We start from the raw sequence: 27,989 nt of genomic DNA, 5'->3' as shown, positions 1-27,989 counted from the left end.
TGGGCTCTCTGCCCACGCCCTGCCCCGGCTGGCACCGGGTAAGTCCCAGTGTCAGTGGCACTGGGTAAGGCACTGGGCTGACACTCAGGAGCTCCGAGTGCTATTCCCAGCTCGGCCAGCTGGGTCAAGTTGGGCCACTCGCATCTCCTCCCTGTGCCTCAGTTTCCCCACCTGTTTGACTGGGTGCCGAGCCTGCCCTCTTTTGCAGCGTGCACGGCGATCTCTGGGGGCAGCGCTGGGGATTGTTGTTTCTGGAGGATGCCTGTGTTGGCAGGACGGGGTGCAGTCAGGGTGCAGGAGTCCCACTCCTGTAATCACACCTGCGCGGAGGGAAGGTGTCCCTGGACAAAGCCCCTCCTGTGGGGGGGGGGCGGGTCGCCCGGGGTTGTGTCAGATAAAGCTGCTGGGCATTAACGCTCCGTGGCGTCCTGCATTATCGCAGTGAACTCGCTGCAGGGCCCCCTCCGAGGGGAAACGCCAACAGCCCTGGTCACGGCACCAGGCGGGTCACCGGCCCGGAGCAGGATCGAACCAGCAGAGTCACTACCCTGGGCATTAACAGACCCACCTCTGGACTGGCCCAGCAGCCTCTGTGTCCCAGCCACCAGGAGCCGGGACAGGGACAGGATGGGCTGCAAACACACGAGCCGTACGAGACCCTGGAGAGGGAAACGGCTCTGGGAGGGGAGTGGGGGCTGGGAGCCAGGACTCCTGGGTTCTCTCCCAGCTCTGGAAGGGCAGTGGGGGCTGGTGGGTTAGAGCGGGGGATGGGCGCTGGGAGCCAGGACTCCTGGGTTCTCTCCCAGCTCTGGAAGGGCAGTGGGGGCTGGTTAGAATGGGGGGCTGGGAGCCAGGACTCCTGGGTTCTGTCCCAGCTCTGGGAGGGGAGTGGGGGCTGGTGGTTAGAGCGCGGGGAGCTGGGAGCCAGGACTCCTGGGTTCTATCCACTGTTCCCTCTAAGCTGTGCGTGTGTGCGCGTGTGCACACAGATCCTAAATCCCATGCACACAGGAAAACACTGTGCATAGAAGCACAAAAATTTGCACAGAAGAAATTTGCCTGTCAAACATTAGAGGGAACATTGGTTTCTATCCCAGTTCTGGGAGGGCAGTGAGGGCTAGTGGGTTAGAGCGGGGGTGGGGCTGAGAGCCAGGACTCCTGGGTTCGATATCTGGGTGGGGGGAGGAACCAGTGCTACATTCCTATCCCTCTGTCCAAATCCCATGCCCCCTCCCTTCCCCCCATGGCTGAGGCCATGGGCACCATCCACAGAGCATTCCCTGCTGCACCAGAGAGGATCTTTAATGGGGGGAGGGGGAGATTACAGCAGCCACCCTCTCCGTACACACCGCAAGCGGTCAGCACCCGAATCGGGAACCCGCTCCCTAGAGCCCTGCCCCCGCCCCACCCCAGTGTGAATAGTGCCAGGCGGGGGGGTGAGGGTGCCGGGGCGGCTGGGTGAGTGATGGGGAATCTTATGATGACCCTGGAGGGAGCCCTGGTCTAGGGTGACCCCTGGTGGGGGAAGTGGAATTGTACCGGGGCTGGAATTGTACCATGGGGGTGCATCCCCCAGTGCTGAGGGATCTGTGGGGCTGGGGAGAGGCTAGGGGTCTGATCAGGTCATTATATCCCTGTATTGCCCCGCTGAGCTGTACAGGGCAGAGGGCTCCAAGTCTGTGGGGATGGGGTCTATTACTGGGGTTCCTGTAGCCCTTTATGGGCCCTGCTATACACAGCGGGGTGCATGGGGGACAGTCCTTGTGGGCTCAGGGGCTCTGTCTGGAGGGGTGGCAGGGGCTGGTCCCTATCTCCATCTATAGCCCCAGTATACAAGTGTGGTCTGTATGGGCTCTGGGGCGCTGAGTTGGGGAGAAGTTGAGGATGGGGGTGTGTAGGGGATCTGTATTCAGGTCATTATATCTCTGTATTGGCCTGCTGGTCTATATAGGGTAGCTGGCTCTAATCTGGGGCTTGAGGCCAGCAATCAGGTCATTATCTCGTTATTTTATCCTACTTGCCTCAGGCACTTGGAGTTGGGAAGGGGAGGGCTCTATAGCCATGTATAGGCCCCAGTATATACAGCCACAGTGGGGGGAGGGGTGCAGGAGGTGCTGGTCCGTACAGGCTCCATGGGGGATCTGGTCTGAGCCGTTCTCGCTGCGGTGCCCGGCTGGCACGGAGACATGTCCCGTCTCGGTCCCACGGATCCCAACTCCGTGGGGAGGGGTGGCTAACCTAGGGGGCGACAGACAGGACGAGCCGGGATCCTCCACTGGGGTGGGGGGACTGGAGCCAGGGGTCTGGGTGCCCACGGGCGTTAGGTGCTGCCTGCAGGGTAAACACAGCGAGAGAGGCGTGAATGAACCGGGACAGGTGGGGGGGGGGGCAGACGGAGACGGGGGGGGGGGGGGGCAGCATAGTTACCTCCAGTGTAGTTGTGCCCTGCGAGGGGAGAATAACCTGGAAGGGGGAAGGAAACAGAGTTAGTCTGAGGTGATCCTGCCCCCTTCCCGCACATGCTCCGCCCCCGCCAGCGGGACACACACACACACAAATACACACACACACCCAGCAGGGGGCAGCGGGACACACACACACTCACCAGCAAGGGGCAATGGGATGCACACACACACACACTCTCTCTCTCTCTCTCACTAGCAAGGGGCAGCGGGACACACACACACTCACCAGCAAGGGGCAATGGGATGCGCACACACACACACACACAGTAGGGGGCAGTGGGACACACACACACTCACCAGCAGGGGGCAGCGGGACACACACCCACACACACCCACACCCAGCAGGGGCAGCGGGACACACACACACACCCACACCCAGCAGGGGCAGCGGGACACACACACACACACAGCAAGGGGCAGTGGGATACACACACACACACACACCCAGCAGGGGGCAGTGGGATACACACACACACACACAAACACACACACACACCCAGCAGGGGGCAGTGGGACACACACACACACACAAACACACACACACCCAGCAGGGGGCAGTGGGAGACACACACACTCACCAGCAGGGGGCAGCAGGGGACACACACACACACCCAGCAGGGGGCAGTGGGACACACACACACTCACTAGCAAGGGGCAATGGGATACACACACACACACCCAGCAGGGGGCAGCGGGACACACACACACACAGAGCAGGGGGCAGCGGGACACACACACACACCCAGCAGGGGGCAGTGGGGACACACACACACACACACACACACACACACACACACAGCAGGGGGCAGCGGGACACACACACACTCACTAGCAAGGGGCAGCGGGACACACACACACACACCCAGCAGGGGGCAGCGGGACACACACACACGCCAGCAGGGGGCAGCGGGACACACACACACACCCAGCAGGGGGCAGTGGGACACACACACACTCACTAGCAAGGGGCAATGGGATACACACACACACACAATCAATCAATCCCCAGCCCCCGGGAAGTGCCCCTCACTCTCTTGCAGGGACCCCGGGGACCCCCCCCGCCCCGTTGGGAATTGGGTTGGGGGCTCAGGACCCCAGGCGGGGGGGACACATGCCCCAGCCCCCCACTCCTTACCCGGGGCGGGCGCCCTCCACCAGAACACCAGGCCGGTGCCCAGGAAGATGAGGCCCAGGATCAGCACCACGACAGCCACGCTGACCTTCACCGTCAGCCCCGGGGACAGGCCGGGCCCTGGGCGGGACAGCGGGGGAGGGGTTAATGGGGGGTAGACTGGGGAGCCCCCCACAGCACCCCTGCACCCCCAGCCGGAGTCCTTCCCAGATCCCCCAACCCCCAGATCCCCTTCACCCTGTGTCTCTTTCCCCGCTCCCTGCCCCATTCCGCTGCCCTGCACCCCACTCCTACTGCCCCCCAGCACCCCATTCCCCTGCCCTGCACCCCACTCCTACTGCCCCCAGCACCCCATTCCCCTGCCCTGCACCCCACTCCTACTGCCCCCAGCACCCCATTCCGCTGCCCTGCACCCCACTCCTACTGCCCCCAGCACCCCATTCCGCTGCCCTGCACCCCACTCCTCCTGCCCCCAGCACCCCATTCCCCTGCCCTGCACTCCACTCCTACTGCCCCCAGCACCCCATTCCCCTGCCCTGCACCCCACTCCTACTGCCCTGCACCCCACTCCTACTGCCCCCAGCACCCCATTCCGCTGCCCTGCACCCAACTCCTACTGCCCCCAGCACCCCATTCCCCTGCCCTGAACCCCACTCCTACTGCCCCCAGCACCCCATTCCCCTGCTCTGAACCCCACTCCTACTTCCCCCTGAACCCCATTCCCCTCCCCCGCACCCCACTCCTACTGCCCCTGAACCCCATTCCCCTGCCCTGCACCCCACTCCTACTGCCCCTGAACCCCATTCCCCTGCTCTGAACCCCACTCCTACTGCCCCCTGAACCCCATTCCCCTGCCCTGCACCCCACTCCTACTGCACCCCAGCACCCCATTCCCCTGCCCTGCACTCCACTCCTACTGCCCCCTGAGTCCCCAGCATGAGCTTCCCCAACCCCATACTCCTGCCCCCAGCACCCCATTCCCCTACCATACACCCCACTCCTGCTTCCCCCCAACCCCCAGCACATCCTCCCCCCACCCTGTACCTCTGCCCCTGAACCCCCTTCCCCCCACTCCATGCCCTGCCCTGCCCCCCAGCACCCCATTCCCCTGTCCTGCACCCCTCTCCTGCTGCCCCCATCAACCCCAACCACCCAGCACTCTCATCCCCCCACCCTCTGCCCCTGCCCCCCAAGCCCGTACCCCACCCTGCCCGGGCTCACCCCACTCCTCCTGGTGGGGCTCTGCCAGGCTGACGTGCTGCACGTGGCAGGTGTAGGTGTCCCCGGGCTTGGGGGTGGTGAGCAGGCTGACGTGGGTCTGGTAGGTCCAGTCGCCGTTGGCCAGCGCCGGGCTCAGGCCGTCCTCGCTGGGCTCCACGGGGCTCCCGTTCCGCAGCCAGGTGACCCCCACCTCCGCCGGGTAGAAGCCCCAGACGTGGCAGGTGAGGCGCACGGATCCCGCGGGGTTCGACAGGGCCGTGGAGACGATGCGGACACTAGGGGGCGCTGTTGGGGGTGGGGTCACTGTATGGACCAGCTCCTGGTACCCCCACCGCCCCCACCACACACCGGGGTCAGACCCACGGGCCCCCAGCCCAGTATCCCCCACCTCTGTGCCAGGGGCCCTGCAGCCCCTCCCCCACCCGCCTCGGCGCCAGGGGGCCCCGCAGCCCCTCCCCCACCCCACTCAGTGCCCCACAGCCCCTCTCCCACCCCGGCTCAGCACTGGGGCCCCTCCCCCACCCCGCCTCGGTGCCAGGGGCCCCGCAGCCCCTCCCCCACCCCGCTCGGTGCCCCGCAGCCCTTCCCCCACCCCGCTCGGTGCCCCGCAGCCCCTCCCCCACCCCGCCTCGGCGCCAGGGGCCCCGCAGCCCCTCCCCACCCCGCTCGGTGCCCTGCGCCCCCCACTCACTCCTCCTTTGCCCCGTGCGGCTCCAGAGGTGCTGGCTCTGGCTCTGGCAGGCCTGGCGCCCCCCTGCCACGCGCTGGCGCAAGCCGGGGTCCGTGTTCATGGCGGCGGCGATGTCCACGGCCATGTCTCTGAGCAGGCCCATGTCGCAGGCCTCGAAGAGCCGGTCCTGCTCATTGTAACACACCAGCGGGTTCTTGTTGAAGACGAAGGCGAAGTCGAACCGGAGCACGGAGCCGTCGGCTGCCAGGGGGCACTCGCTGGCCAGGTGCATCAGGAACCCGCCTGCGGGGATGACGCCATCAGGAGCGGGTTCGGGGCAGGGGTTGGGGGGGGCAGGACAATGGGGGTCGGGAGTGGGGTGAGGGAGGGGATGGGGCAGGGAGGGCAGGACATTGGGGCCATGGGAATCAGGGAGGTGATGGGGACAGAGCGGGACCGGTTCCACACTAGGCCGTGTCCCCGGGGTGTAGACCAGGGGATGGGGGGTTTAAACCCCATTCAGATGGTTGCTCTGTGGCTGTAGTGCCCTACTGTGGGTGTGTGCGCTGGGAACGACAGGGCTTAACCACCCCCTACAGACACACACAGCCCCCAGGGGTACAGACTGGGGTTATACCCCCATCCACACACAGACACAGCCCCCAGGGGTACAGACTGGGGTTATACCCCCATCCACACACAGACAGTCCCTAGGAGTACAGACTGGGGTTAGACCCCCCACACACACACAGACACAGCCCCTAGGGGTACAGACTGGGGTTATACCCCCATCCACACACAGACAGACAGACAGTCCCCAGGGGTACAGACTGGGGTTATACTCCCCCCACATAGACACAGCCCCTAGGAGTACAGACTGGGGTTATACCCCCATCCACACCGACACAGTCCCCAGGGGTACAGACTGGGGTTATACCCCCATCCACACACACACACAGACACAGCCCCCAGTGGTACAGACTAGGGTTAGACCCCCATCCACACACAGACAGTCCCCAGGAGTACAGACTGGGGTTAGACCCCCCCCCACACAGACACAGCCCCCAGGGGTACAGAGTGGGGTTAGACCCCCATCCACACACAGACACAGCCCCCAGGGGTACAGACTGGGGTTATACCCCCATCCATACACAGGCACTGTCCCCTAAGGTTAGACATGGGGTTTAAGCCCTATCCTGACATCTCCAGCAAGAGTCCTGATCCCGGGGCACAGCTCTGGGGAAGAGGTGGTCGGACGCTCGCTAGGCTGGTCCCTGAAGCGGGGATCCCCGGAGAGGATTCTAGGGGGCAGGGACCCCAAGCTCCCCCCAGGCCTGTGGCACCCACGGGTGCCCTCACCTGCTCCGTGGTGGCCCAGAGCCATGGACAGCAGCCACAGCACCAGCGTCATGGCGGCCCCTCGGTCCCAGGCCAGGGCAGGTCTGTCGGGGTCCCCGGCTCGGCGCGGGGCTCTCGGGCCTCTGCTCCTTGAAGCAAGTTTCCAGCTCCCTGGCTCTGCTGCGGGCGCACCCTGGGATCTCTGGCTGGGGGATCTCTGAGGATCCCACCCGCCCTTCTCCCGGCTCTGCGGGGGGAGATCACTGGATCCCAGGGGCGCCGGGAGAAGATCTCTCTGGATCCTGGCGTCGGGCTTTTCTGCTGCTGGATCCCAGCTGCTTTGGGGTGATCCCACTGGATCCGGGGCTTGGTGGGGATCCGGGGCTCTGTTGCAGGAGATCTCTCCTGGGTCTGGGGGGGGCAGCTCTCTCCCTGGGTCTGGGGGGGGGCAGATCTCTCCCTGGATCTGGGGGGGCAGATCTCTCCTGGGACCCCTGGATCGGGGGGGGCAGATCTCTCCCTGGATCCCTGGGTCTGGGGGGGTCTCTCTGGATCTCGGCTCCGGACCCCGCAGGCAGGTCCCGCTGTCCTGACCCCCCCCGTCCGGCCCTGGCCAATGGCAGCCGGCTCCGCTGCCGGCATCACCAGTCGCTGGGTGGAGGCGGCCGGGCCGGGAGCCCGACCGGGAGATGTCCCGCCGCGCCTGGGGGCCGGGCCAGCCTCGGGGCGGCCCGCGGTCCGGGGTGGGTTTGTCTCCCCGGACCTCCCGCGGCATCAGGGGATCTGTGACACCCCTCCCCCCGCCCCCGTTACAGGTGGGGAAACTGAGGCACGGAGCAGCCATGGGGCCAGGCGTGCAGCGGGGGGGTTTGCTGCAGGGGAAAGGGACGAGTGATGCGGGGTGCGGATCCCGACAGAGGGGGGGCCCTGAGGAGGGGCTGGGGAGGGGATCCCGGCAGAGGGGCGGCTGGGGGGAGGGGCCGGGGGTGGGGAGGGGCAGATTCCAGCAGAGGGGACAGCCGGGGGGAAGGGATCCCGGCGGGGGGGGGGCTCTAAGGGGGGACTGGGAAGGGGATCCTGGAGAGGGGCAGCTGGGGGGAGGGGACGGGGCTGGGGAGGGGATCCCGGCAGAGGGGCGGCTGGGGGGAGGGGCGGCTGCCCTGGCCAGAGCAGGGGATGGGCCCCACGTCTCCCAGCCTGGGGATTTCACTTCCCCCGTGGGCGGGGCTGGCCCGGGCGTGTCTGAATCCCCCGTCCTGCTGCTTCCCCTATTCTGGGCGCTGCTTCCCCTATTCCAGGGGTTCGCAGCCTTTCTCTTTCTGAGCCCCCCCCCCCCCGCCCCCCGCGCACTATAAATACTCCAGGGCCCAGCTGTGCCACAGCCCCTGGTGTTCTGCGTATAAGGCCCAGGCCGGTGTTAGGGGGCCAGGGCCGGTGTTAGGGGGCCAGGGCCGGCGTTAGGGGGCAGCCAGCCGGGCAGTCCCCGGGCTCCCCCCCCCCCAGGGCCTCCCACCGAGCTAAGCTGCGCCGGCTGCGGCTGCAGGACTCGGGGCCCCGAGCTTCGGCTTTCTGCCCTGGCCCGGAGCGCCTCCCGCCGGCCCTGCTTGGAGCCCCCCTGAAACCTGGTCCAGGCCCCGGGGGGCCCCTGGTTGAGACCCCCCCCCATTTCCTCGCCCTGCACCAGCCGCTTCCCCTCGGCCCGGTGCCAAGAGCTTCCTGTTCCCAGCAAAGCTAACGCCCCCCCTCCCCCAGCCCCCGCATGGGGAAGTGAGCCTGGCACTTCACAGGCATCTGGGCTGCAGCTGCCCCCGGATCCGCTCCCGGCTGCATGGGGACCTGAAACCAGCCGGGCTCGGCCTGAGACACTTCCACTTCCTCTCGGACGCAGACGGAGGGAACTGGCCGGTTTGGGAATGGGCGGCGAGGAATGGGGCACGGGGCCTGTCCCCTCCAGGGGACGCTGGTTCCGATACGGCCCCAGGGCAGGGCCTGGCTGGCTCAGGCGGCGAGGAATGGGACACGGGGCCTGTCTCCTCTGGGGGTCACTGGAGGAATGGGACACGGGGCCTGTCCCTTCCAGGGGGCGCTGGTTCCGATACGGCCCCAGGGCAGGGCCTGGCTGGCTCAGGGAGTGAGGAATGGGACACGGGGCCTGTCTCCTCTGGGGGTCACTGGTTCTGATCCGGCCCCAGGGCAGGGCCTGGCTGGCTCAGGCGGCGAGGAATGGGACACGGGGCCTGTCTCCTCTGGGGGTCACTGGAGGAATGGGATACAGGGCCTCTCCCTTCCAGGGGACGCTGGTTCTGATCCGGCCCCAGGGCAGGGGCTGGCTGGCTCAGGGGGTGAGGAATGGGACACGGGGCCTGTCCCTTCCAGGGGGCGCTGGTTCTGATCCGGCCCCAGGGCAGGGGCTGGCTGGCTCAGGCGGCGAGGAACGGGGATACAGGTTCTGATCAGTGTCATGGACTTGGTGGGTCTCAGCCGAGATCCTAGCGGGACGGGTGCCCCCGGCACGGGCAGTAACTGTCCCTTCCCTGAGGGCTGAACTGGCCGCAGCGTGTGAGCTCCCCCGCCCCAGCGGGGTCCCTGCAGGACAGGAGGGGTTGGGGTGGCATGGGGGGAGGGCTATGGGGGTGTGGGGAGAGGTGGGGATACAGAGGGGCAGAGGCGCGACGGCTCCAGGAAATAGACCTTTATTAGCAGGAGGCTGGATAAGGCACCGATACACCCGAGTGGGGCGACCCCTGGCAGAGCCCGGGAGTGGGAGTCTGCCCCAGGCACGGTGCATGGCTGCAATGCAGGAGGGGGCAGAGCGTGGCACCCCTGGAGGAGAGGCACCAGGTTCCCACGGACGTGGCCCGTGTGTAGTGAGTGTGTCCGGTCTCAGCATCGTGCTGACTGCAGCTGGTTCCAGGAACTGCCTTTCCCACAGTTCCCAAGGGCTGGGGGGCTGGAACGGGGAGGGGTTCGGGGCGTCTCCTCACAGTTCTTCGGGCGTTTCCAGCCACTCGGAGTTCACTCTGAGGGTGAAAACACAGAACAAGGAGATTCAATGGAAGGGATAGAACCCAGGAGTCCTGGTGCCCAGCCTCCCTCTGTAATCCAGCAGACGCCCCCCTTCCCCTCAGAGCCAGGGATGGAACCCAGGAGTCCTGGCGCCCAGCCCCCCCGCTCTAACCCACCAGATGCACCCCCAAGCCAGGGATGGAACCCAGGAGCCCTGGCGCCCAGACCCCGCTGCTCTAACCCATCCCCAGCTGGGGCAGCGCCCTGGCGTACCTGTGGGGCTGGGCCTGCGGGATTTGAGGAAGAGGACGATCCCGGTGACCATGAAGAAGATGCCCAGGGCGATGGCCAGGCCGCACAGCGCGTTCTCCAGCAGCTCCGAGGGGACGGGGTTCTGGGGCACTAGAGACACAACGGCGGGGGGAGGGGGATACAGGGTGAGGCCAGAGCTACCAGGGAGATTGCGGGGGGCTCCCGGCAGCGGGGGAGGCGGGAGGGGTGGGGCACACAGGCCAAGGGCAGGGAATCAGGGAGGGATCCCAGAAGCGGGGGGAGCTGGGGAGATGCAGGGTCAGGAGGAGGGGGATTGGGTATGGAGGGGATCGAGTTTGGGGGGGCTTGAATTAAGTGCAGGGAGGAAATCTCTCACCCCAGTGGGCCATGGTGGAGAAGCAGTCCCCAGGCTGCGTGACGGTGCAGGTAGGGAGACGTGGGGGAGGGATACAAGGATGGGGGAGGAACGGGGTGCAGGGGGCAGATCGGGGAGCGGATCGGGGGGTCTCTCACCCCAGTAGGCCACGGTGGAGAAGCGGTCCCTGGGCCGCGTGATGGTGCAGGTGGGGAGACGTGGGGGAGGGATAGAAGGATGGGGGAGGATCGGGGTGCAGGGGGCAGATCGGGGAGTGGATCGGGGGGTCACTCACCCCAGTAGGCCACGGTGGAGAAGCGGTCCCTGGGCCGCGTGACGGTGCAGGTGGGGAGATGTGGGGGAGGGATACAAGGATGGGGGAGGATCGGGGTGCAGGGGACGGATCGGGGTGCAGCAGGGAGGACCGGGGAGCGGATCGGGGGGTCTCTCACCCCAGTAGGCCACGGTGGAGAAGCGGTCCCTGGGCCGCGTGACGGTGCAGGTGGGGAGATGTGGGGGAGGGATACAAGGATGGGGGAGGATCGGGGTGCAGGGGACGGATCGGGGTGCAGCAGGGAGGACCGGGGAGCGGATCGGGGGGTCTCTCACCCCAGTAGGCCACGGTGGAGAAGCCGTCCCCAGGCTGCGTGACGGTGCAGGTGGGGAGATGTGGGGGAGGGATACAAGGATGGGGGAAGAACGGGGTGCAGGGGGAGGAACGGGGTGCAGCAGGGGGCGGATCGGGGAGCGGATCGGGGGGTCTCTCACCCCAGTAGGCGACGGTGGAGAAGCGGTCCCTGGGCCGCATGATGGTGCAGGGGGTAGACATGGGGGAGGGATAGAAGGATGGGGGAGGATCGGAGTGCAGGGGGCGGACCGGGGAGCGGATCGGGGGGTCTCTCACCCCAGTAGGCCATGGTGGAGAAGCGGTCCCTGGGCCGCGTGATGATGCAGGTGGGGAGACGTGGGGGAGGGATACAAGGGTGGGGGCGGATCGGGGTGCAGCAGGGAGGATCGGGGAGCGGATCGGGGGGTCTCTCACCCCAGTAGGCCACGGTGGAGAAGCGGTCCCTGGGCCGCGTGATGGTGCAGGTGGGGAGATGTGGGGGAGGGATACAAGGATGGGGGAGGAACGGGGTGCAGCAGGAGGCGGATCGGGGAGTGGATCGGGGGGGTCTCTCACCCCAGTAGGCCACGGTGGAGAAGCGGTCCCTGGGCCGCGTGATGGTGCAGGTGGGGAGTTGTGGGGGAGGGATAGAAGGATGGGGGAGGATCGGGGTGCAGGGGGCAGACCGGGGAGTGGATCGGGGGCTCCCTCACCCCAGTAGGCCACGGTGGAGAAGCGGTCCCTGGGCCGCGTGATGGTGCAGGTGGGGAGACGTGGGGGAGGGATAGAAGGATGGGGGAGGAACGGGGTGCAGGGGGAAGAACGGGGTGCAGCAGCGGGCAGATCGGGGTGCAGCAGGGGGCGGACCGGGGAGCGGATCGGGGGGTCTCTCACCCCAGTAGGCCATGGTGGAGAAGCGGTCCCTGGGCCGCGTGATGATGCAGGTGGGGAGACGTGGGGGAGGGATACAAGGGTGGGGGCGGATCGGGGTGCAGCAGGGAGGATCGGGGAGCGGATCGGGGGGTCTCTCACCCCAGTAGGCCACGGTGGAGAAGCGGTCCCTGGGCCGCGTGATGGTGCAGGTGGGGAGATGTGGGGGAGGGATACAAGGATGGGGGAGGAACGGGGTGCAGCAGGAGGCGGATCGGGGAGTGGATCGGGGGGGTCTCTCACCCCAGTAGGCCACGGTGGAGAAGCGGTCCCTGGGCCGCGTGATGGTGCAGGTGTAGACGTCGCCCTCCTGCGGGGTGAACTCCAGGTAGGAGAAGAGCAGGAAGCCCAGGTCCTGGGTGGGGTAGTACCTCGTGGTGTTGATGCCCTGGCTCACCGGCTCCCCCAGCCGCTGCCACGACACGGTCACCGAGGCCGGGAAGAGGTTGCCCACCTGGCAGATCAGGGTGTTGGGTTTTCCCAGCTCCAGGGGCCGGGCTGTGAACACGTTGGCCATGGGGGTGCCTGCGGGGAGAGGGGAGATGGTAAGGGGGGGCCTGCGGGGGCTGGAGCACTGGGGGTATGTGGGGAGGAGGAGGGGGCGGTGCTGGGGGGGCTGGGACGGGGGGATGGGGTTGCTGGGGGGAGGTGGGCAGGGAGGGGGCACCACCGTAAGGGGCTTGGGCACCTGTGCAGGGGGTGCTGTGGGGTGAAGGGCCTGGGTGCACAGACACTGGGGTGCCACGGGGAGGGGGTGTGCAGGGGCGGCTCTAGACATTTCGCCACCCCAAGCAGGGCGGCACGTGGCGGGGGGGGGGCGCTCTGCCGGTCGCCCATCCCGCGGCTCCGGTGGACCTCCCGCAGGCCCGCCCTCCCGGCGACTGACAGTGCGCCCCCCGCGGTCTGGAGCCGCCCCTGGGGTGTGGGCACCTTGGTCTCGGGCAGGGGCAGGACAGTATCAGTAATCGCTGGGCGCTGGGGGGGGCCGTGGGGAGGGGCTGTGGATGCTGGGGGAGACACGGGCACCGGGGGCCAGGGGCCTCGGGCAGGGGCAGAGCAGTATCAGGGATCGCTGGGTGCTGGGGGGGTCATGGGGGGGGAGACGCGGGTGCTGGGGGAGACACGGGCACCAGGGGCCGGGTACCTCTGGCCTCGGGCGGGGCAGTATCAGTGATCGCCGTGGGTGCCGTGGGAGGGGATGCGGGTGCTGGGGGAGACACGGGCGCTGGGAGAGACCGGGCGCCGGGTACCTCTGGCCTCGGGCAGGGGCAGGGCAGTATCAGGGATCACCGGGGGTGCCGTGGGAGGGGACACGGGCGCTGGGGGAGACCAGGGGCCGGGTACCTCTGGCCTCGGGCAGCACGCCCGTGGTGATGTTGGTGAGCACCGAGAGCAGTTGCCGGCACAGACTGGAGTCGTTGCGGATCTGCTCCTTGCTCTCCTGGGCGCCCAGCCAGGGCTGGAAGTCGGGCAGCCGGGCCTCCCAGCGCGCCCCCGGGAAGTCGAACGAGAACAGCTGGTCCCCGTCGAAGGTGTCGGCCAGGCCAAGCGAGGGGCGGTCGGGCTGGCAGAACAGCACGCGGGACAGGACGTGGGCCGTGGGCGCTGCGGGAGAGAGACACCGACCGGGGTCACAACGGGGCACACACGCGCTGGGCACATACACACCCTGCACACACACACTCATCATCCCCTGTACACACACTGTCACACACACTGCGCACACAGTGCCCCCCGTTTTCTGTGCACACACTCCTCGTGCACACAGGCACACCCACCCTATACACATAGTCCTCACTTACATGCAAGCACACAGTCACACACACACAGAATCACGACAGTCCCTAAACACACACATTCCTTTGCACACACAGTCCGTTCACCCTCACACTGCAGCCCCTGGACACACACAGCCCCCACCACACAATGCTGCTATCCCTCACACAAATACACATTACAACCCATGTGTAAGCACACTCTTCCCATACACCCACACTCCACACCCTGTACACACAGCCACACACATGCATTAAATACCCTATATACACACACAGTCTGCATGTGCACAGTGACAAAACACACCACAAGCCTCCCAACCCTGACCCCACACTGCACACCTACACAATCACACACAACCAACCCCTCCACACTCTGCACTCCCGTGTGCACAATCACACACACACACACACAAAATTGACTGCCACGCCACACTCCCATTTACATGGGTACACACCCTGCAACCCCATGCACCCAGCAATACCCATGAACACAACATCGGACATGGACACACACTGACAGAGCAGGGATAGCTTCCTCCCACACACACTCAGGCAGGGCCTGGCTAACCCCTGGGAAGTGCTCGCTCTCACGCACACAGAGTGTAACACACCCTATTTACACGCAATCTCCATGCATGCCCAATTCCACACACACTAACACAACCCCGACACACTTTCACCCCCATGCAAAAACACACACTCCCCGAGATACATCCATGCACCTGCACACACACAATCCCACACACTGTCCCCATGTGCACACACAAGCATTCTCAGACACAGTCCCCCTGTACATACACACAGACAGTCCCCTTCTCCACAGACACACAATCTTTATGTGCACACAATCCCCTCGTAAACCACACACACAATGCCCAACCATGCCCACACAACCCCCGTGTGCACACACACAGCCGCACTCACAACCACACATAGAAGCAGCAAAGAATCCTGTGGCACCTTATAGACTAACAGACGTTTTGCAGCATGAGCTTTCGTGGGTGAATACCCACTTCTTCAGATGCACTTCTTCAGCCCCTTCAGTTGCATCCGAAGAAGTGGGTATTCACCCACGAAAGCTCATGCTGCAAAACGTCTGTTAGTCTATAAGGTGCCACAGGATTCTTTGCTGCTTCTACAGAACCAGACTAACACGGCTCCCCTCTGATACTTGAAACCACACATACAATCCCCTTGTGCACACACACAACCACACATACAATCCCCGAGCATGCACACACAACCCCCGTGTGCACACACAGCCGCACTCACACAATCCCCGTGCATGCACACACAACCACACATACAATCCCCGACCATGCACACATAACCCCCGTGTGCACACACAGCCACACTCACACAATCCCCGTGCATGCACACACAACCACACATACAATCCCCGAGCATGCACACACAGCATGCACTCACACAATCCCCGTGCATGCACACACACGGTGACACACACACACACACACTGGCCGTGCAATGGCCCCGCCCGCCAGTAACGCCCGTGGGCAGCTCCTACCCTCTGTCGCGGCGGTGGCCGCCGCCCCCCGCAGCAGCCCCAGGGCCAGCAGCAGCCCCCAGCAGCCGGGCGCCTCCATCCCCGCCGGGCTGCCTCTGCTCCCGGCCCGGCCCGGGCTCCCGGGGCATCCCCGGCCGGCAGCCGGCCAATCCGCGCGCGCCCCGCCGCCTCCTGGCCAATGGCTGGGCCCCGCCACCGCTTGTCACCTGTTACCGGGGAGACGCCCGCAGCGGAGGTCCCGGGAGCGCAGATGGGCGGCCGGGATGGGACACGTGGGAGGGTCGAGGCCAGGAGGGACCATTGCGAGCATCTGGTCTGACTCCTGTCTAGACAGTTTGCAGCCCTGCTCCGGATTCACCTCAGATAGCTCCTGCTTCGGATTTACCCCTGTATAGACAGGCCAGAGCCCTGCTCCAGATTCACCCCAGATAGCTTCTGTTCCGGATTCACCCCTGTATAGACAGGCCAGGGCCCTGCTTTGGATTCACCCCAGATAGCCCCTGCTTCGGATTCACCCCTGTACAGCACAGGCCAGAGCCCTGCTCCAGATTCACCCCTGTATAGACAGGCCAGGGCCCTGCTTCAGATTCACCCCAGATAGCCCCTGCTCCGGATTCACCCCTGTATAGACAGGCCAGGGCCCTGCTCCGGATTCACCTCAGATAGCCCCTGTTCTGGATTCACCCCTGTATAGACAGGCCAGGGCCCTGCTCCGGATTCACCCCAGATAGCCCCTGTTCCGGATTTGCCCCCGTATAGACAGGCCAGGGCCCTGCTCCGGATTCACTCCTGGCTGAACCAGAACTGATCTCTTTGGGATGTCCACACACCAAAACAAAACCCAGGGCCGCGCAGAGCCAGGGTCTGCAGATGTGGTCGGCGGTGCCACTGTTTCCCCCAGGAGCTGAACTCGGCGGGGAGAGGGTGTTGAAATTTCCAGGGGGTGAAGGGCGAGGCCGTGAGGGTGAAGGTGCACCGTACGGTTTCACCAGGAAGGCCATTCGGCGCTAAGTCTCGGCCCCACGCTCTAGACAGGGTAAGACACCAATAAGCAGCAGCCTTGGGGCTGAGGGTGATTTATTGTTGTTTATAAATCAGAATGTGACATGGCCAGGTTGGCCAATGTGGCCGAAAGGAACGCGCCGGGCGCTGCCAGCACAAACACAGCGATGTGAGGAGACGAGGCGTCATTCCTACTGTCAAACCTGTTGTGTGTTTTCAGGGACGAGCCTTTTATCACCTCTGAGCTCTGAACGTGACTGTTCAGGTTTCAGTCTCAATTCAAATTTCCAACCAGACTAAATGGAACTGGTTTCAAACTGCCTGGGCATCTTGTTCCAGTCGTTAGTGCCACTGGGGTAGAAATTCGCACCTTATTTCCAGTCAGAATTTCTCCAGCTGCAACTTCCAGCCACAGGCGCTCGTTAGACCTCTGTCCGGGCTGGGCCAGTGGGTGCCTGGCCAGTGGGGTGCCTCCAATGCAGAGCCTCCCTGTGTCCTTGTGCCTCCCCACCCCCCGTCTGTCTCTCTGCCCAGCCCTGAGCCAGGACTGCAGCCTCCTGGCACCCCAGCGAGAGAGAGAATAATTAATAATAGGAGGCGAATAAGGGGGGACTTGAAAACAATAACGGTTAGCTCGTCTCCTCAGCAGCTCTCGACGCATTGTACAAAGGAGTCAGGCTCATTATTCCCCTCATACAGAGGGGGAAACTGAGGCACAGAGAGGGGCTCTGACTGGCTAACGTCACCCAGCAGAGCCAGGTACAGAAGCCAGGTTTCCTGAGTCCCGGTTCAGTGCTCTAGCCACTAGGACTCTCCTATAGTTAGACTGTGGAACTCATTACCACAAGACCTCACTGGGGCCAGGAGCTCAGCAGGATCCCCCAAAGGGTCGGAGATTTCTATGGACAGTGAGACAATCCAGAGTGACACTAGATAGGATCAAACATCAATTGATTGGGCATGTAAACTCTCAGACCCAATCTGATATGGCTGAGGAGTGGAGACTCATCCCCTGAGGGCAAGTCAGCCCATCCATATAGGGTTTTTGCCCCATCTCTGGAGTAGCTGGTGCTGGTCGCTCTCGGAGCCGGGATGCCGGGGTAGATGGGCCCATTGATCTGATCCAGCACAGGAATTCCACAGTTCCATAGCTAGAAAAAATAGCAAAATGATAACAATACAAAGCTAATTCTGCTTTGCTCTCCAGCCCCTGCATATGTACCAGCTCCTGTTGGATGTAAGCGACCCAGGGCCGGGAATGTGCTTATCTGTGCCCCGATTCAGCAGAGCTCCTATGCATGCGTTCAGCTTTATGGGACTAACTTAAATCCCTTTGGCGTGAATGGGATTTAAGCACATGCTTAAAGTGAAGTACTTAAGTGCTTTGACTTATCGTACAGCACCGAGTACGGGCCCCGATTCAGGAAAGTATGTGCTGTGCCAAGCACAGACCGAGGTGCTGTAAAACAGCCATTGGTAATGCTTTATTTATACAGATCATGATGTCTATATGCGTTGCCTAGGTCAGGGGTGCGCAAATACCACCCTTCCTATGGATTTATTTCTATTGTGCTGATATCTGCATATTATTTATTTATAAATATTAACATTAGGATTCATTAATGATATGCTGTTCTGTGATTTCAGTTAGAACCTGTAGGTGCTCTGGGAACATGATTTCTCTCGGGATGGACTGATTTCAATCAAGTGGTGCCATCACTAGCAATGCTTAGATCTATTCGCCGTCACTGGCAATGTTTTTCTATAAGATTTGCTCTAATTCAGGGGTGGGCAATCTATGGTCCTGGGCTGGATCCAGCCCACCAGCTGTTTTAATCCGGCCCTCGAGATCTCACTGGGGACCGGGGTCTGGGGCTTGCCCCACTCCAGTGCTCCAGCCGGGGAGCAGGGTTGGGGCCGCTCCACGCGGCTCCCGGAAGCAGCAGCAGCATGGCCCCCCTCCGGCTCCTACACATAGGGGCACCCAAGGGGCTCTGCTCTGCATGCTACCCTCACCCCGAGCACCTCCCCCGCAGCACCAGTTGGCTGGGAACCGCGACCAATGGGAGCTCCAGGGGCAGTGCCTGTGGACAGGGCAGCACGCAGAGCCGCCTGGCTGTGCCTCCACATAGGAGCCAGAGGGGGTCATGCCGCTGCTTCCGGGAGCCGCTGGAGGTAAGTGCCACCCGGAGCCTGCACCCCTGAACCTCTCCCTGCAGCACAACCCCCTGCCCCAGCCCTGATCCCCCTCCCACCCTCCAAACCCCTCGAGCCCAGCCCGGAGCACCCGCCGGCACCCCACACCCCTCGATCCCAGCCCTGATCCCCCTCCCACCCTCCAAACCCCTCGATCCCAGCCCGGAGCACCCTCCGGCACCCCAAACCCCGCATCCCCAGCCCCACCCCAGAGTCTGCACCCCCAACCAGAGCCCTCACCCCCTCCTGCATTCCAACCCCAATTTTGTGAGCATTCATGGCCTGCCATACAATTTCTATTCCCAGATGTGGCCCTCGAGCCAAAAATCCCCTCCCCCCCGGTTCTAATTCACTCAGGATTGAATTCAGGGCAGTCCTACGGCCTGTGTGTTTGTGAGGTCAGACTAGAACAGGGGCGGGCAAACTTTTTGGCCTGAGGGCCGCATAGGGTTTCGTAAATTGTATGGAGGGCCGGTTAGGGGAGGGGGTTGTGACTCGGCCCCCACCTCCTATCTGCCCCCCCGCCAGACTCCTGCCCCATCCAACCCCCCTGGGGCCCCTGCCCCATCCACACACCCCCCGCTCCCTGTCCCCTGACTGCCCCTGGACCCCTCCCACCCCATCCAACCCCACCTCTCATTCATGACGGCCCCTCCCAGGACTCCTGCCCCATCCCCCCTCCTTTCATTCCTGACCAGTCCAACCACCCCTTCTACCTGTCCCGACTGCCCGCAGAACCCCTGCCCCTGAATGCCCCCTGCTGCCCCATCCAACCCCCCCTCCTTCCTGACTGCCCCCCAGGACCTCTGCCCCCATTCAACCCTGTTTCCCCCTTGACCACCCCCCTGAACTCCCCTGCCCTGTATCCAGCCCCCCACCCCACCCCACCCCCTTACCACACTGCCTGGAGCACCGGTGGCTGGCGGCGCTACAGACAGGCCATGCCACCGCTGCCACCATGCAGCACAGAGCACCGGGTCAGGCCAGGCTGTGCAGCTGCACTGCCCCAGAAGCTCACAGCCCCGCCGCCCAGGGCTGGGAGCTTGTTCAACATTTTTTCTTCGTTAAAATCCAGTGAAGCAGAAAGCAGATTTCGTGAGGCTGGAAACATGTCTACTGGAGTGTGCAAAGTTCACAAAAGCTGTTCAGAAACGGAAGAAAATGGAGCTATCAACATCTTGAGGATCAATGGCAAACCTATGACACTGATGGCACAGCCTTTCTTTTAGTCTCACATTGTAAAATAAAACATTGCAGTCTGAAAGGTGAAACAAAAATGAACTCATGCACAAGATTAAATTATTTAAGGATAAAGGGCAAAGACCTGCCTCCCTCCACTGGTATGGAGTGTCATTGCAAGGGGTGAAAGTGGAAGAAGCAGGCTGTAAAAAGGGCAACCTTCTTTACACCCTTTAATACTAAGGGGAAACAAATGCGCCTCAGTAGCTCGGCGACAGTATGAGAAAAACACTCTGCATCTTGTCTTCGGTCCGGTCATTTTTACTGAAGGGCTCAAACTGCAAAGCGAACACATCACACTCAAAGAAAGGTCAATGTCTTTGGAGTGCGCCATGTGTTGGGGAAACACGGGCATTACAGGGAAAGGTAAAATGAAGGAGGTTTAATTATAATAAAATTTAATTTAATAATATAACTTGGACAAGTTTGGCGGGCCGGGTTAAAAAGCCCAACGGGCCATATATGGCCCGCGGGCCGTAGTTTGCCCATGTCTGGACTAGAATGATCACAGTGGGTCCCTCTGGCCTAAGAGTCCATGAATAATTAATCCCAGCTTCATTATGGGAAATGAAATTCACATCATCACCAAGCAGCAGGATTCAAAAAGTCATGAGTCAGTGCCTCCCCCCAGCAAAAAAACCCCATCAGTTTGTGTCACGGAGTCCCCGGGCGATGCTCTGGAGCTGCTCCCCACCAAGCCAGGCAGGACTCTGGGGAGCCTCCTCTCCCTCGGAGCAGCCTGTCTGCAGGGCAAGAAGCTCCCACGGCTTCACCTCCTGGGTCTCTCCTTGGAGCATTCAGCCTCCTCTGCCCCTCCGTGCGCTTCCCCCAGCGAGTCCATCCTGGGGGGGCTACAGGGTCCTGCCCCCCCACTGCGCAGTCAGACGTGACTCTCAGCCAGCCAGTAACACAGAGGTTTATTCGATGCCAGGAACACAGGCCAAAACAGGTCTTGCCGGTACAGACAACAGGACCCCCTTTAGGTAGGTCCATCTGGGGCCCCCAGGGAGGCCACAGCCCCGTTGGGGCTCCTCTCCATTTCCTAGCCAGCTCCAAACTGAAAACTCCCCCCCCCCCAGCCTCCCCCGGCTCCTCCCCCAGCCTTTGTGTCCTTTGTCCATTTTTCCCTGGCAGAGGTGTCACCTGGCCTTCAACCCACCTCCTGGGTTCTCCGGTTACATGCTCAGGTATCCTCCCTTCCCCAAGGCAGCCAGTCTCAACTCTCCTGCAACCTTCCCAGGTCAACACTCCCCACTCAGCCTTCACAGAGCACAGCCAGAACAGCCCCACGTCATCACAGTTTGGTTTAAAAATCATGACATTTTAAAAATAACAATTTTGAGATCTTTTATTTGCCTTTTAGATTTGTGTTTTCAAGCTTTTCTCCATAGCTAAGAGAGCTAGAAACTTGTTTGTTTGTTTTTTAAATGAAAGCTGAGATTCTTACATAATACCATGACTCCAGGAGCTGGGGCTTTAAGAAAACCACCACATATCACAAGACTTGCAATAAAATGGGGAGAGTTGCAATGCTGCATTCACTCCCCTTTAGAAAGCTAGCGCAATAATTACGTCTTTAGCAATTAAGCCTACAGCTCAGATCTAGGGAACATACAAAGAACATTAACCTCTTCACTGCTCAACTAGTCCCATTAGAAGCATTTCCTCCAGGAGAAGGGATAGCTCAGTGGTTTGAGTACTGGCCTGGTAAACCCAAGGTTGTGAGTTTGATCCTTGAGGAGGCCACTCAGGGGTCTGAGGCAAAAATCTGAGTGGGAAAGGGTCCTGCTTTGAGCACGGGGTTGGACTAGATACCTCCTAAGGTCCCTTCCAACCCTGATATTCTATGACCCACTTTGGGATCCTTCTGCCAAATGTATTCATCTAAAGCCCTGACCTTTATGCCTCATCAATGCAGTTACCGTGCCTCTATTTAATTTATCTTCGTAGAATGGCCTGTTTTGAATGACTCTTCCGGGCGCCGAGAGACTCCCGAGGCTTTCAGCTGAAGAGGTTACAGAATGCACCTTCCATTGGGCAGGTCTGCACTGTGACTGGAGGCTTTATTAACTGAAGCTAATTGCCTGCCAGCTAACCTGCCTTTACAAATGCTGGTCAGGGCACCCAGTGAGCCTGGCACAATGAAATCCAAGGGAGTTGAAGCTAGATACGTTCAGAGTAGAAGTGAGGGGCACTTCTTTAAACAGTGCAGGGAACTAACCTGGGCTCTGGTGGATTCTCCATCACCATCAAGATTACATTCATTCATTCATTCATTCATGCCCGTCACCCCAACCGGGGTATGGGCCGCCAACAACAGATCTCCATAGTCTTCTATTCTGGGCCATTCGCTCTAGCTGGTTCCAGGTATAGCCCATTTTTTTGCTATCAACCTGAAGATCGCGTCGCCAGGTATTTCTTGGGCGGCCTCTTTTCCGCTTGCCTTGGGGGTTCCACTGCAGTGCCTGTCTGGTGATGTTGGTTGGCTGCTTGCGTAGTGTATGTCCTATCCAGCCCCACCTTCTCCTTCTAATTTCTTCCTCTGCTGGGAGTTGATGGGTCCTCTCCAAGAGGTGGATGTTACTGATGGTGTCTGGCCAGCGGATCTGGAGAATCCTTCTGAGGCAGCTATTAATGAAGGTCTGGATCTTCCTGGTGGTTGTTTTGGTTGTCCTCCAGGTTTCAGCTCCATACAGTAAGACTGATTTCACGTTGGAGTTGAACAGTCTAATCTTTATTGCCAAAGACAGCTCTCTGGAGCTCCAGATGTTCTTGAGCTGTAAGAAGGCTGCTCTTGCCTTACCAATCCTTACTTTGATGTCTGCGTCTGTGCCACCCTGCTGGTCGATGATGCTACCTAGGTAGGTGAAGGACTGCACTTCTTCCAGGGGGCTTCCATTCAGTGTGACTGGGTCATTGCTGATGGAATTGATCCTAAGGATCTTGGTCTTGTCCTTGTGGATGTTGAGGCCAACCTGTGATGACGTGGCTGCCACTACGTTGGTCTTCTCTTGCATCTGCTGTTTACTGTGTGAAAGGAGTGCAAGGTCGTCGGCAAAGTCCAGGTCATCAAGCTGGGTCCACAATGACCATTGGATTCCATTCCTACGCTTGTAAGTGGATGTCTTCATAATCCAATTGATGACAAGAAGAAAGAGAAGTGGTGACAACAAGCATCCTTGTCTGACTCCGGTTCGCACCTGGAAGCTGTTTGTGAGCTGCCCTCCATGGATCACTCTACAGTGTATGCCGTCGTATGAATTCTTGATCAGGTTGACCACCTTTGCTGGGATGCCATAGTGCCGAAGGAGCTTCCAGAGGGTCTCTCGATCCACGCTATCGAATGCTTTCTCATAATCAACAAAGTTGATGTACAACGAGGAGTTCCACTCCATAGACTGCTCGACTATGATGCGGAGCGTTGCTATCTGGTCCGTGCATGATCTGTTCTGCCGGAAACCTGCCTGTTCATCTCGTAGCTGTGGATCGATGGCATCCTTCATTCTCTCTAAGAGGACTCGGTTGAAGACCTTCCCTGGCACCGACAGGAGTGTGATTCCTCTATAGTTGGCACAGTTGCTGAGGTCTCCTTTCTTGGGGATTTTGATGAGATATCCCTCTTTCCAGTCAGCCGGAATCACTTCTTCTTCCCATATTTTCTCAAAGAGGGGGTACAGCATTTCCACTGAAGCATCCAGGTCTGCTTTCAGGGCCTCTGCTGGGATATCGTCAGGTCCAGCCGCCTTCCTGTTCTTCATCATGGTGATGGCTTTTCTGATCTCGTCTCTGGTTGGTTTATCGCAATTGATTGGGAGGTCCTCGTTGGCTGGGTCGATGTCTGGTGGATTTGGTGGTGCTGGTCTGTTCAGGAGTTCTTCAAAGTGCTCCGCCCATCTGTTCATCTGTAGTTCTATTCCTGTTATAGACTTTCCCTGCTTGTCTTTAACGGGACGTTCTGGCTTGCTGAACTTTCCAGACAGTCGCTTGGTAGTATCGTACAGCTGTTTCATGTTACCGCTGTATGCTGCCTGCTCTGCTTCTGCTGCCAGTCCATCCACATAATCTCTCTTGTTCTTCCTAATATTCCTCTTCACTGCTCTGTGGGCTTCAGCATACTCTTTTTGAGCTTTGGCCTTTGCTGCTCTAGTCCTGCTGTTGTTGACTGCTGCCTTCTTCTTCTTTCTGTCTTCTATCTTTGTCAAGGACTCTGCTGTGATCCACTCTTTCTGCTGGTGTTTCTTAATTCCAAATCAAGATTACACCTCTCTCTAAATAGGGTGCCCAGACGGCAAGTATGAAAAACCGGGACGGAGTGTGGGGGGTGATAGGCGCCTATATAAGAAAAAGCCCCAAATATTGGGACTGTCCCTACAAAATCGGGACATCTGGTCACCCTATTTCTAAAGGACGAGCTGGAGCTCAGCCAGTGCCGTGGGCTTGATGCTGGGTGAGATTCTCTGCCTGTGATGGAGAGGGGGTCAGACTACAGGCCACCCTTCTGGCCTTAATATCTATTCATCAAACTTCAGGTGGGATACAAACATTTGCAGCTTGTCTCGTGGAACAGAGGCTGTGTGGCCAGCTCTCTTGCGGCAGGTGAGTGGCGTCTCAGCTCCCGGGGTCGTGAGAGTGTGTAAGAACCTCGGCGCTCGTCTTTAAAAAGCAAGTTGTTAACCCTAACGGTTGTGGAGAAAATCTTGACACGATGATCCCGAACAGCTCAACAAAAACAGAGAAGAATAGGAGGCAAGGAGAAAGAACCCAGCTGTTATTACTTTCTTTAGCTTGCATGATTTTTAAGCCGATCTCATTATTTCTGCGGCTCTGGCTCACGATGGGTTCTCCGTCAGGGGCAATTTTTACATCAAACATGGTGGTTTTTCTAAAGCTGTTCTAGCGCAAACGGGGGTTAATTCGGGGCAGGCCTGTGGCCTGGGCACTGCTAGCCTGGGTGACCACAGTGGTCCCTTCTAGTCCCGGCCTCGCTGAGCTTTGAATGCAGGGGTGCCATCGCTTGCCCCCAATGATCTGGATGTGACCAGGGGGGTTGAGGAGATGCTGGAACTATTTATCCCTGACCCTTGCAGAGGAGTTAATGGCACTTTTTACCATCATTCCTCGAGTTAATTGCATGCGAATCACAACCTTCAGGTCCTGTCCCTGGGGTCACTGGTCAGAGGGGTGGGAGGTGTCTCTAGACTAACCTTTCCAAACTCCCTCACGCCATTGAGTTAAACTGGAATTTAATAGTCAGTGGAAACTTTTGTACCTTTAATTTCAGCTGTGATATTAACTGTGTGAATGTTTGCACAGCCCAGATCTGAGCCCTGAAAGATTCACTGCTGGGCTGAATTAACACCTCATTGAGCTGAATGGGGTTTTGCTGAAGCTGTTATTTATTTCTTGCAATACTGTCTGGCTGACAGGGTAAGAAGTGACAGGGTTCACCCCATCTTTGCTGCAAAATTATATAGAAATCTTATTTTTTTGTAATAAGATCTTAAAACTCTGCAGAAGATGGCACTCAGACTAAACTACCCCAGGGGCTGAAGTCAGTTTCGGCAGCAGCTAGATCCCAATACCTATTTACTTTTAAATTCCTTTCTGCCCAATTTTAGGCTTGATCCTCTCATGCCTAGAGGCAGTATGGAGTGAGCGTTCAGTGCTTTACAGCACTGGTCTGTCCTCTCGGATAGGGACCTGCGTGTATTTTGCAATATGTGATTTCATATTGCACTGCCCACCACTCTTTTACTTTGCACAATTGGCGATAACATTTCACAGAGCACTGCCCTGTTTTATGCTGTAATATGCTGTCGTGCATTGCATTGCGTTTTCTCCTGTATTGCCTAGAATGATTTCCGGGGTATATTTTCCCATTTTATAGTGCATTGTATTAGTGACTATCGGATGGTTTTATTTCACTTGACATCAACACTGCATTATTTCACAGTGCAGGGTTGTATTCTGTGCTGCACTGTATAGGTCACACTTCACAGGCCTGGAAGCTATGCAGTCACAAGCTGGAGTTCCTATATCTAAACCCCAGTACTGTGATGTACATGTGTGACCGGGCTCCCAGGGGGCCACACTGGAGTTACTTAATGAGAGTGAACTGCAAAGAACAGGGCAGACAATCCCCGAAGTTGGTGGATATTCCAACACTTAGATTCGCCAAGACAGCACAGCAGAGTCCCCTTAAAGCAACCCGGCCTTGGGCTCCCACCCAGCCAAGTCAAATATGATGACGATTACTGAAAATCGTATTCGTCATGTAAGAAAGTTCTACCAATCCCCAAAGGATCGGACACGCTACCTCCCAGGTTAATTGGATGTAAGCAGAGTCAGGATGAGCTCTACCCTGACATCTGGTGGTGAATTATGGCGAGTGTGGAAAGGAATTTCAGGTGTTTGCATTTGCACACCCACCCCGCCTAGCATAGCCCACGGCAGCCTGGGATGGTCACTTTGACAGCTGTGGGATCCCCAATTTCTTTGTTATTGGGGCAGGAGGAATAAAGTGTTGTCACCCTGATTATGTGAATGAGGAACCATGAGGCTGCTTTATGACAGAGGATCTCACCATCAATGAAGTAGCACTCGCTAGACAAGGGACATGGGTGCCAAAACCCAGTGAACTGAGAGAGGCTGGGGACAGGTGTCTGTACCTGGTGGGGTGGGTGCCTTGTGTGAGCCAAAAGCACTAATTACACTGCCTCCTCTCTCCAGCGTTGACTATCAGAGCTGATTTTTGATTCCCTTAAGAATCTAGTTACAGGTTACTGAGCTGAACTCACTTTGGGCTAATGGTGCACCAGCACTGGGGCTCCCTTGCTATGAGCTGAAATCACTAAAGAGCTGACATTACTGAGCTGAGAGCACTGAGTGCTGTGCTAACTAGTGGGGGAGCCTGAAGCTATATTGTGGAGCAGAGCAGTTGGCAGAGCGGAGCAGTTTGTGGGACGGTTGGAGCAGCCCACAGAGCGAGTGGAGCCGAGCAGTTTGCAGGGACAGCTGGAGCGGATCATGGGACGGTTGGTGGAGCAGAGCAGCTGGCAAAGCAGAGTGGAGCGGAGCAGTTTGTGGGAATGGCTGGAGGAGCAGAGTGGAGTGGCTGGCAGAGCGGAGCAGTTTGTGGGACGGTTGGAGCAGCCCACAGAGCGAGTGGAGCCGAGCAGTTTGCAGGGACAGCTGGAGCGGATCATGGGACGGTTGGTGGAGCAGAGCAGCTGGCAAAGCAGAGTGGAGCGGAGCAGTTTGTGGGAATGGCTGGAGGAGCAGAGTGGAGTGGCTGGCAGAGCGGAGCAGTTTGTGGGACGGTTGGAGCAGCCCACAGAGCGAGTGGAGCCGAGCAGTTTGCAGGGACAGCTGGAGCGGATCACGGGACGGTTGGTGGAGCAGAGCAGCTGGCAAAGCAGAGTGGAGCGGAGCAGTTTGTGGGAATGGCTGGAGGAGCAGAGTGGAGTGGCTGGTAGAGCGGAGCAGTTTGTGGTGAAAGCGGAAGCAGAACCCCACGGAGAGCCCCGGACCACGTAAGGTGCCCCTTTCTACCCAGGCTGGGGGCGGGAAAAACCCTGCAGATAGACTCTCGAACTCTGGGGCTGCACTGACCTGGGACAGAGACTTTTGGGTTACGGGACTTTTGGGACTGTGGGTGATTTTTGGGTTGCTGGACTCTAGGGACATTTGGGATATTGGACTTTGGAGTCGTGGGGTGATTTGGGGTTGCTGGACTCAAGAGCCCAGGGAAAAGGACACAGCCTAGTTGAGGTGTTTTCCCAATTTAATGCTTGTTGTTTATCTCATGTTATTAAACATTTTCTGCTACACCGAGACTCTGTGCTTGCAAGAGGGGAAATATTGCCTCTTTGAGGCGCCCAGGGGTGTGTGTAAGATTTTCCCAGGTCACTGGGTGGGGGCTTGAGCTGGTTTTGCATTACGTTGTAGGGAAGGGACCCCTATGTATTGAACCCAGCCCTTGCTGCTATCGTTTCAGCCTGGCAGAGGGGTTACATGAATATTCCAGTTCTTCCCCAAATACACGCTGCAGCCAATTCTTATTAACTAAACTAACATTTATTTAAAAATAAAAGAGAATATTGGTTAACAGATCAGTCTACACGAGTACAGGTCTGAGATCAGATCCATGGTAGAGATGGTGAGCTTTGTAGTTGCAGAGTTCTTTCAGAACCAGTCCATATGTTATAGTCCAATGTTCATACTCAGGGTGATCCAGATTAGGACTGGAGATC

General features: G+C 59.7%; 3 protein-coding genes across 3 annotated transcripts in view; 1 reads left to right on the top strand and 2 right to left on the bottom strand.

Moving 5' to 3' along the window:
* The window catches only part of LOC123345793 (endothelial zinc finger protein induced by tumor necrosis factor alpha-like), a 1,203,704-nt gene that overhangs the window by 344,914 nt on the left and 830,801 nt on the right, over positions 1-27,989 (top strand). The gene's annotated exons all lie outside the window — the stretch shown is intronic.
* LOC123346428 (HLA class II histocompatibility antigen, DM beta chain-like) lies at positions 1,285-7,377 on the bottom strand. The gene is made up of 6 exons (XM_044983820.1): positions 6,848-7,377; positions 5,510-5,791; positions 4,819-5,103; positions 3,601-3,717; positions 2,428-2,463; positions 1,285-2,331 (listed from the first exon to the last, which is right to left on the bottom strand). The coding sequence occupies exons 1-6, from the start codon at positions 6,897-6,899 to the stop codon at positions 2,321-2,323; spliced, it is 783 nt and encodes a 260-aa protein (XP_044839755.1). The 5' UTR covers positions 6,900-7,377; the 3' UTR covers positions 1,285-2,320.
* On the bottom strand, positions 9,504-15,425 carry LOC123346437 (class II histocompatibility antigen, M alpha chain-like). Its single transcript, XM_044983833.1, has 5 exons — positions 15,301-15,425; positions 13,342-13,602; positions 12,241-12,522; positions 10,106-10,234; positions 9,504-9,846 (listed from the first exon to the last, which is right to left on the bottom strand). Exons 1-5 carry the CDS (start codon positions 15,377-15,379, stop codon positions 9,842-9,844), a joined length of 756 nt encoding a protein of 251 aa, XP_044839768.1. The 5' UTR covers positions 15,380-15,425; the 3' UTR covers positions 9,504-9,841.

This window comes from Mauremys mutica, chromosome 12 (assembly GCF_020497125.1).
Source record: "Mauremys mutica isolate MM-2020 ecotype Southern chromosome 12, ASM2049712v1, whole genome shotgun sequence".
Taxonomy (NCBI): Eukaryota; Metazoa; Chordata; order Testudines; family Geoemydidae; genus Mauremys; species Mauremys mutica.
Note: the sequence above shows the minus strand (reverse complement) of the source record. Positions and strands in the feature narration are given on the sequence as shown.

Coding starts and splice junctions, on each gene's coding strand:
- LOC123346428 (XM_044983820.1), bottom strand. CDS start 6,899: ATGACGCTGGTGCTGTGGCTGCTGTCCATGGCTCTGGGCCACCACGGA. Junction 5,792..6,847: donor TCTGGGCCACCACGGAGCAG/GTGAGGGCACCC, acceptor TCATCCCCGCAG/GCGGGTTCCTGATGCACCTG. Junction 3,718..4,818: donor GCCCCACCAGGAGGAGTGGG/GTGAGCCCGGGC, acceptor TGTCCCGCCCAG/GGCCCGGCCTGTCCCCGGGG.
- LOC123346437 (XM_044983833.1), bottom strand. CDS start 15,379: ATGGAGGCGCCCGGCTGCTGGGGGCTGCTGCTGGCCCTGGGGCTGCTG. Junction 13,603..15,300: donor GGCCACCGCCGCGACAGAGG/GTAGGAGCTGCC, acceptor TCTCTCCCGCAG/CGCCCACGGCCCACGTCCTG. Junction 10,235..12,240: donor CTCCACCGTGGCCTACTGGG/GTGAGAGACCCC, acceptor TTGTGTCTCTAG/TGCCCCAGAACCCCGTCCCC.